We start from the raw sequence: 9565 nt of genomic DNA, 5'->3' as shown, positions 1-9565 counted from the left end.
TATTATTTACCGTTTATCAAACACCTCCCACTAGACTTTCCTAGGAGTGAAGCTTAAGAGGGACTTTCTCTGTGGGGGCTAGCAGCCGAGATTGAGCCACAGTGGGTGGGCTACATTTTGCATCGAGCCAAAACGTCTTCCCGAACACGATACCTTTTGATCTCTAAGCTTTTGATTTATTTTTTTGTTTTGTTTTGGAAATTCTGCTGCAGATCATCTAAAATATCCGCTCCACTTTTGGACATTTTCTGAGCTCTTTAAAATTCCTCCTCCCCGGTAAGTCGCCAGCAGAACATGTTGTTGTGTGTGGGAGGACTGAGCTGCCAGGCAGAATTTGTTTCCCTCGGTTTTTGGGCACACGGGGAGACCTTGACACGGTGCCATTAAATGACACCTCGCAAAGTGATCAAGAAAACAACAACAACAGCATGAATATTAATTATGTTAATCGATTCACGTGACGCACAAGTGCAACTTACGGCCAACGATCTGCTATTGGTAAATAATGCCGCACGTATGACACAAAAACTTTAGTGCGAGCGTGCCGGTCTTATTTACCGCGATGTTTCTCTCCTCTACAAGCCCTCTGTGCATGTGCTTTATAATGCCGCTGATGAAGAAATGGCGAAGAAGTCAGAGAGTGTCCTTTCGGCCTCTGGATGCTGCCTTGCTGGCGGTGAGGGATGCTTTTCCAGGACGGAACTTTACAGAAGCATCCTGCACGGCATAAACTTTACCGAAGGACCAAACCTGCCTTCCAAGAAGAAGCGGCGATGCGAGGCACGAATACAAATGACTAAATTCAGGCGTGAACCGTTACTAATCGCCGAAGCATCTCCTTTAAATGTCTTTGGACGACAATGTTCCGCTAAGTTTTTTGATGGTTAAAGAAGGATGCGGGCTGATGTACTAGGATGGGTTGGCCGTTGGACCCCGGGGCGAGGTTTTCTGGACCTGAACTGCTGTAGCAAAATATTCAGTTATGTTAATGAGTCAGAAATGGGCAAATAGGACAGTTCAAAGAAATAGTAGCTCTGCGAATGATTGAAGTTGCGGATGCCGTGCAGTGAGTAGGAATGTCCAGAGTGAGGTGTCTCCATAGGCCCTGGGGGGGCCCAAGCAGTATCTCCGTTTCGGGGCGGCACATCTGGGGGCACTGATGTGTGTCTTGAGCGAGAAACCCGGAACCTGGTCGAGAGTGCACCACATTGGGTGAGCGGGCTTTTTGCGGATGGCGGGGAACCCCTCGCGTCCCCCCTCCCCCACATGTGACATCATAGCGTCCCCATGCAGTGGGTTCGGTGCTCACCTGTGTGCCCTCATTTGCCTGCCCTGCACCTGGCCTACATTTACCATATGGGTATTTGGGCACATGCCCAGGGGCACCACGTCCATGCAGGGCACCAAGCGGGGCAACCCCGCTTGTAGCCCCCCCGAACGTGAACAAGTAAATGCGATTTAATATCTGATATATTTAATATGATTTTATATTGTTCTTTTAATACTGCACTCACTGAAAAACCTATGCAACGTTTTCCCTGCGTTGGGTGCATTTCTGATGTCTGTGAGCCACCAATCAGCTCCTTTCTTTCTGACATGATGTCATACATTATGTAGCCCAGGGTTACAATAATGCTCTTAATCCAGTGCTGTCCATCTTGGCCCTTTTTTTTTTTAAGAATTCATAGTGCATGTTCTGTTGTTTGTTTATTTTTACTCCTAAATTTCACATTTACGCCCCTTTAACGTCTGAATCACTCAGCTGCATGATACGTTTAAATGATATTGTGTTATCAGCCACGCAGGAAGTTGCAGAGACTTTGTGCTACTGAAATAGTCATCTAAGGTGTCATCAGCCTTTTCATTTGCAAACGCTATCCTTGTGCTTTAATCAATAACACAAGGTGGGCTTTTTCTGTGTTGTCAAGCTGCTAAATATTCCTCTATGTTTGCATGAAAAGTTTCCACACATGTGACTTCCAGTCGAGTGTCACTTCGTATGTTTTTACCAGAAACCACATCAGAACCATTATGTTAAAGCTCAGAAAGAGAGAGAGCGAGCGAGCGAGAGAGAGAGAGCGAGAGAGAGCGAGCGCGCGGGAGAGCAGTCGTGCGCAAGAGAGAAGGAGGAGTGACTGTTCTCTTACTCATTAACCAGACCGTCAAGTTGTTCGGCTCAGTGAACACACAGACACACACGCGAGCGCACAAGCACGAAGAAAACAGAAGAGTCTCGGGGACTTGGCTGGCTATGGCACAAGGTTCTGACAGCAACGATGCAAGTTACACCAGGTCTCCATCTCCAGGCAGCAAGCAGGTAAACGAGCGACCTCTCACATTCAGCCGGGAAACAGGACAGGGACTAGTTCTGCAGGCGGGTGAGCTGTAAGGATGCAAGTTAGGACGGGCTGCAGGTGATGCACATTAGCAGGCTTCACACCCCACCCTCCCACACCCCGATTGAAGCTCGCCCCCCTCAGGAATGTTTGCTCGGCAACTTTTTCGCTCACGAGTCCGGTTCCTCCGCCAGCTACGCTACGTGTCGTGTCGCATGCCAGCCTCCTGCGTGCCCTGAGCTGCGCGCCGGCGGGGACCGCCTTTCCTCTCGCCGTCGCCTGGCACGTGCAGCGCCCTCGCAGCTCTGCGCGCATCTGCGAGTCGCGCAGGCCGGTGGTGGGAGGGGTGTTCTGGCTGTGAGTGCTGGGATTAGCATTAGCGGCCACCTGATTCAGGTTCCACTCTGCCAAAAGTGGAGGGTCTTGCTCTGGGCATGGATGGAGTGGGTGAGTAGGTTTTGTGATGGAACATGGCGGGAATGAATGAATGAATGAATGAATGAACATCCTGCACAGCCTGAGCTGTAACGGGAACTGTGCATCGTGCAAAGAGTTCCCCGCTGTGCAGGATTGGTCTGTGATAGCTTGGCGGTTAAGACCTTGATCTCGTAAGTTGCTTGTTCAGATCTCACCTGGGACAGGCTGTTATGCGCTTGAACAACGAAACTAGATTGTATTGTTCCAGCTAATAGTGTGATTTAATTTGATGTGCTACAAAATATGACAGCCATGTGATTGGCTGGCGCCCCGTGGTGGATTATTCACGGCCTTGTGTCCCTTGTCTCAGGGATAAGCTCCGGACCTCTACAACCCTGCATTGGACAAGGAAAATGAATGAATGACTGAATGAATGAATATGACACTGAAGAGTACTATCAGTGCTATGAATCTGTAATGGTCGCTAAACTGGATGCGGTTGGTTACGGCCTTGGAGCGTCATGTAAAGATGATGGCAGCGTCACCCAAATGAATGACCTCAGGAGTGTGCCAATGCGAATCGGCACGACGCCCCCATTGGTGATGCCATTGCTGGGAGGTGTGTCCTCATTGCATTCTGCTTCTCGTCCTGCGCCGCCCCCCCCCCCCCCCCCCCCTTCAGGTGCCATTGTAGCCGTTGGCTGCTGTGAGGGCGAGAAGCCACCGTTACTGCCCAAAACGTCACTCTTGTGTCAAAAGCAAAGGCCTCTTTCTCGGAAGGTCAGGCAGGGAGAGTCATTCTTTGAAGCGCCTTTGGTGAACTCCCCCCGCCCCCCCCCCGCCCCCCCCCCCCCCCGCTGCATTGATCAGTTGGGACGATTCCTAATCGTCATTCTCTAACTCGGGAGTCCTCTGCTTTGATGAGTGCGGTCGTTTTTTTTTTTTCTCTCTTTCTCAAGTGGCACCTCGTACCTTAACGGGCTGTTCCGCGTTACGCTTGTGCGTCGCGGTCGCAGGCGGCAGCCCGTTATGTGGTTTAGGATGTCGAGGTTTAACCCAGCTGCTGGTTTGCTTCCTACTAATTGCCATACGTTTGTGGCGCAGAATGGGGTTACTGACCTATATTACGATGACAGAAAATCCAGTAAACAGTTGATTAAAAAAAACTTAAATACCAATTGAAAAGCAAAGAAAACAAGCAGTACTGGGTATAAAAATAAAGCTGATAGCGGGGCCTGATCCTCCCCTGCCTGATCCTCCCCTGCCTGATCTTCCCCTGCCTGATCCTCCCCTGCCTGCTCCTCAGGACTCCTCAGACGACGTGAAGAAGGTGATGAGGAGGGAAAAGAATCGCATCGCAGCTCAGAAGAGCAGACTGAGACAGACACAGAAGGCCGACAGCCTGCACTTGGTGAGAGGACCTCCGCCGTAGACTGTCTTGCTTTTACTGCGCCCTCCTGCTGTGTCTGGCAGGGTGTGCTGCGGTCAAGGGGGCGGGGCTAACAGCATCCTAAGCTTTCGGCAGTCCTCCACTGTCTCGGAATCTAGGCCGACTTTCTCTCGAGGCACCTCGCCGGGAAGCCAAACGGAACTCGGTGCCGAGTGTAAACATCGCCACGGTGACCAGAGCGTCCAGGCCGGCGGGAAAGCAGGAGCCGAAAGTAGCGGGCGGTGCGCAGGATGCGGATTAGGAAGCTTACGAGAAGCCAGTGGTGCAGCCTAGAATCGCGCGCGACGTTACTGCGGCCATACGGAGCCCAGTCATCCCCGCGGCTTCTGTTGTGATGTACACACGGAGCAGACCTTCCTCGTGTTTACAGCAGACTTTTGCATCGATTAATAAGGCGTAGGCGACGGTCCCTTCTGAGAGCCGTAGGTGTGGACTGAAGCATGCGGCTGAGTTCGAGCCTGCCTTCGCCGGTCCCCTGGAGCGCAGCAGACCAGCACGTGCATGTGAGTTTCGTGTGGAAATTAGTAGCATTTCGTGCTGGGTGTTAAATGTAATAGCAAAGCCCCATCCCGTACATATAGAGTGGGATGCCTACCCATCTCCCCCAGCCTTACTCAGGTGATGCTCAGGTCCCTCTGCATCAGCACAGAAGTGTGATTTGTCACACACATATAGCAATTTTGTTTCCTGGTCATTACAACTTGTGAGTCGTATCGCTGGTTCTGGGATGGCAGATATACTCGATTCCCTGTTTTACTCAGTCGCTTTCACTTGAGCTGCGATGACGAAGGCCACTTCCTCCCGAGGCCTCGCTTACGCTAAGGCCGAGACCAGTCAGCAGTTGCACTTTCACCAGCGCACCGTCCGCCATATCTAAGCTATGCCCTGCTCCCTACCGGCATGGCTGCTAGAGAGGTCTGCGAGATGAAAGGTGATGAATTAGCCTCTCCCACCCTTCCGCAGATACCATCACGCCCTTGACACACACAGCTAGCATCTCTCACCCTATAGCTTACCCCACTCTGTTCTATTGCTTTGGGCTTTTCAGTCAGGCTCCAGCAGTGGCTAACATCAGAAAACATAAATTCGGTCTTGTTGTAGAAGGACACCGAGATCATTTGATGTCGTGTGATTAAGGTGCCATCCAGAGATGACTAGCTGAGGGGAACCACCATTGTGCCCATAACTTCTTATGAATTATGAGTCTGCAGGCTTCAGTTGTTTGGTGGATGGATAAATGGATGGGTGAGATCAGTTAAGGCAATTTCATCTGATGCGGGTGTATTCTGCAGCCTCGTGTCACTGCATACGTTTTTTTGTTGTCTTGACAGTCAAAAAATCCCCACACAGAGCTATTAACAGGACTGTCAGAAAAAAGGCTCACTCGAGAATATCTGGGCGGAAAACACCCCTGCTGGGATCTGGTAATGACCCATTTGCCTCTCACCCCCCTAAGATAGCAGCTACAACTCTGGGGGTCTGCGCTTGAGGATGACTTCTGGTCACTCCTATTCCAAGCACCCGTGGGGGTGCAAGAAAATGTACACTTTTTTTGTGTGAAGACGGGACAAGTATATTCTGTGGTTTCGGTTTCACCCCCCCCCCCGCATGGTAAACAGGAAGCTCAATTTTCCCTCAGATGACACGTTTCCTGTCAGAGGCTTTGGTTTTTTTTCTCTCAGTTGTATTTTCTTCAATGAAAAATGTGTCGGTGGGCAGATGAGAGACGCCATCATTTCTGGTAAGGGTATTATAACATCACACTGTTTGGGCAAATGACGTAGGTTATTCCTAAGAATGGGGTTTACCCTTAGCTTTGTTTACAGTAAGTCCAAGCTACGGTAATGCCTCCGTGGGGTGGGCAGGCCTCTCTGTGGAAAAGTGTGGAACCATGAAGGTGTTTATCTCCCAATCATAGTGGAACAATGATGGCTGATGTGCTCTGAGACCTAATTCGCGTTTCGTCAGTGTTCACCATTGCTGTGGTGTTCAGGGTCCCTCAGTCTTTCTTAGTCATGTGACCTCCTTGTCACCATTACAGTGGGGTGGCTTTTTTTCCACTTTGAAAGGGTAACAGAAGTCAAGTCAAACGTTTTATTTTACTGTCATGCTTCCGAATGTTGACCATTAGATATGGCTTCCGGAAAACAACGGGAATCACATTAATATCACAGGTGACCGCTTTGTGGGATTCTTCTTGCTCAAAAGGTCTTAAGGGAATAGCTTCTTCATGGACATCCATGTGAGGGTTGCAGCAGGCCAGTGTAGATGGAGGTTTGGCTCTTCCTGAAGGATTATATGCACATACTCCAGCGAGACGCCTTCCCCACGTAGCCTTCCAGCTTATAGTGATTGATTTGAGAGATCCTTTTTAGGAAAACAGCTATCAGCTCAGTGCAGGTAATGAGCAGATAATGACCATGTTAGAATGAGAAGGACATGTTCAGTGATCATAGTACTGAGGTTGGTACTATATTAAAGTCACTGACTTATGGAAAATGCGGATGAACCAGTCAGGGTTGGGCTGCCTTGGACATCATCTGGTTTTGGTTGGGATGGAGAGGTCGTGGGTCTTTCAGGACCTGGTTTGGGTCTTGCTGACGGCTCCTCTGCCATTTCAGGAGAGTGAGAACTTGGAAAAGGAAAACGCCGCCTTGCGGAAGGAGGTGAAGCAGTTGGATGAGGAGGCCAAGTACCTGTCCTCCGTTCTCAGCAGCCACGAGCCACTATGCTCTGCGCTCCTGCCTCAGTCCACCGACATCCTCTACTCCCCCCACCAGGGGGCCTTCCACCAGCCTCAAGTGACCTCACGCTACCAGCACTGACCACTGGGGGCAGCATAGAAGTGCACCTGTTCCTCTCAGTTTTTCTATTGTCTGTCTCAAAGCATGGAGCAATGAACCTTCCAGGATAGCTCACTGGGTTCAAATCAGGCTGTCTGTAACCTGACATAAGCGTGAGTCTACGGTTACATGGTACGTATAAGGAATCATTTCTTGAGACAAATGGAATAACCACCTCAATGACGCATCCTTAAGAAACTGAATTAACTTATCACTTTCACCACTGGACAGTTGAGTTATGATGGTGTTTAACATGATTTCTCAGCAACTGATTTAGCTATGAGTTTTGAATATTTGAATGTCTGAATATTTGAATGTTTTGTATGTAAGATTTCAGCAGGGTGAAATAGTTGTTCCAGAAAGTAAACTTAAATGTTTCATTCTAATAAACAGTAACAACCACAAGTAATGTATTTGTGAGTAAAGTGTAATACAATGCAAATGTAATACAATGACGGCAGACTTATTTTTGTGTCATACGTGAGTAGATTTTTATTTTTAAATGTCTTATTTATATTAAGTGATTATGATGTGAATCATAAGTATTATGAAAAATGGCCTTGAATTTTTGATTCAGTTTCTGTAGTGGAGATTGCTCTTGTTACATATTGGGATTGTGAGGGGAAAAAGTCACCTTTGCCGACATTTATAACGAGAAAACGAGGATTTTCTAAAGGATACTGTCTGTTGGTTATGTAGAACAGAGATGTTTTTGGTTGTTGCATTCATCGTAAAAGAATGTTTTAGGGTTAACACTTTAACTCAACAAATACCTCGGCAGCACAAACATACTGGCGATGCTTTGACTGTATATTAAACGTGTCATACGAGATTACTTCGTAGTTTCCCTTTTCCTGAATGGAATTAGTATTCAGAAACAAAATATCACGCGTAATATTCCCAGTTTTGTTAATATTACAAGACGTTTTAGTCAGCAGTCCTTTGAATTCACCAGCATGGGGCTGTATGAGAAAATTAACTTGAAAGCCTGGTCATGAAAGCTTAGTGTGAACTTGTGGCTTTTATGTGGAGATTCGCGGGGATTCATTGGCTTATTCTGCTTTCGATTACCTGTGTCACTGTCTGTGAATGTGCCTCCAGCCCTGCTTCCAAAGCTGTAATGTAGTGTGTTTGCTTGGTGCACATGTTATATAGATTCTAGTTTTCTATCGCAGCATCGACGAGCGTGGTAATCAAATCCATCTTACAGAAACCGCTGAACATCTGCTGATTAATTTGTGCTTTTGGTTATGCAAAGAAGTGAAGACAGCGAAAGATCACACTGTGTTTTAGGAAGACGGTTTAGGGAAAAAACACCTTCCCCTGAATTCTATTTCGGGGATTTTTTTTATTAATTTTTTTTAGACGGAAAGCGTAACAGTCTAATGAATCCTAATAGAGCTGTTGGATTTAAATGTTGCGAAATTTTCACAGGCACATTTGAGATGTCTTCATGTCTGCTTTCTTGAATATATTCTTGTACCATATTAAACCGGCGAAGTACCCGTGATTTTTTGATGTTTTGTTGCTCATTATGTTTCACTGACAGCTGCTCGTCAACATGGTAAGGAACAATTATTGTGCTTACAGTAGAGGGCGCTATTTATCCGCTTGGAAAGCACGGAATATGAATGTATTTTATTTTTATTGCACCATAATCTGTGATATCTGAATATCACAAACGTCTTATTATTATTATGGGCTTTTATTTTTCTTACAATTAAAATGTTTAAAAAACTACCTTTAGTGTGTTTTCTTGTGACTGCACTTCTGATATATAGCGACGTTATGCAAGCGAACACTTTGAAAAAACCTTGGCGTTTTAAAAAACATTGTACATATAAAGGAAACTTCTTTGCAGAAGATTACATCGCTTCACTTGAAGCATTTCAGACCTGTCAAATATTTTATGCTATCCTGCAAAACTCACTCATACATTGTGCCAATATTTAAAACCTTTGACCAATTCCTCTTCTAGCTGAGCCGATTATGATACTAAGCAGGTTATAGGCTTGCTTTCGTGAGTAACAAAGGGCTTATTTAGTGTAAAACAGGAAAGGAATGTAATCTCAGAATTTCATTGTATTAGCGTAAAATAAAACTGGTGTAACATGGCGATGTCAAATTAATGATGGACAACTGCATGTTTAACTTTTAAGTATAATCACATGGTTATCTACATTTGACAGCCTATCTCAATAACTGACGTTTAAAACATTTTATTTGCTGGCACATACACTCATAGTTTGGTCTGAAAATAAATAGCATGTATCTAGGTGAATGTACTGGTTGAAATACAGAAGTAACTCATGAATTATATTAATTGAATCATTGCATTTTCACCTATTTACTGCTATACTTGCACATTTCTTTAATGTTCATTTTCAGGAACTCGACACTTCCATTACTCTCCGATCACCAAGAAACTCCCAATTCGGTACTTAATTTTGGGTCCAGTCAATACGAAGAATAGCAATTTAAGAGGCATTGGTTAAAGTTCAAAGGGTGGAGTGTGAACA

At 46.5% G+C, this 9565-nt stretch overlaps 1 protein-coding gene across 1 annotated transcript; it reads left to right on the top strand.

Annotated features, from left to right (window-relative positions):
- Positions 1 to 2122: 2122 nt before the first annotated feature.
- Positions 2123 to 8786, top strand: batf (basic leucine zipper transcription factor, ATF-like). The gene is made up of 3 exons (XM_048975413.1): positions 2123 to 2317; positions 4060 to 4164; positions 6825 to 8786. The coding sequence occupies exons 1-3, from the start codon at positions 2252 to 2254 to the stop codon at positions 7026 to 7028; spliced, it is 375 nt and encodes a 124-aa protein (XP_048831370.1). The 5' UTR covers positions 2123 to 2251; the 3' UTR covers positions 7029 to 8786.
- Positions 8787 to 9565: the final 779 nt, after the last annotated feature.

This window comes from Brienomyrus brachyistius, chromosome 14, assembly GCF_023856365.1.
Source record: "Brienomyrus brachyistius isolate T26 chromosome 14, BBRACH_0.4, whole genome shotgun sequence".
In the NCBI taxonomy this organism is placed as follows: domain Eukaryota; kingdom Metazoa; phylum Chordata; class Actinopteri; order Osteoglossiformes; family Mormyridae; genus Brienomyrus; species Brienomyrus brachyistius.
Note: the sequence above shows the minus strand (reverse complement) of the source record. Positions and strands in the feature narration are given on the sequence as shown.

What these genes read in the sequence shown, in the direction of transcription:
- batf (XM_048975413.1), top strand. Translation starts at nt 2,252, where the DNA reads ATGGCACAAGGTTCTGACAGCAACGATGCAAGTTACACCAGGTCTCCA. An exon ending in CATCTCCAGGCAGCAAGCAG is followed by an intron (nt 2,318 to 4,059) that starts GTAAACGAGCGA and finishes CCTGCTCCTCAG; the next exon opens with GACTCCTCAGACGACGTGAA. An exon ending in AGGCCGACAGCCTGCACTTG is followed by an intron (nt 4,165 to 6,824) that starts GTGAGAGGACCT and finishes CTGCCATTTCAG; the next exon opens with GAGAGTGAGAACTTGGAAAA.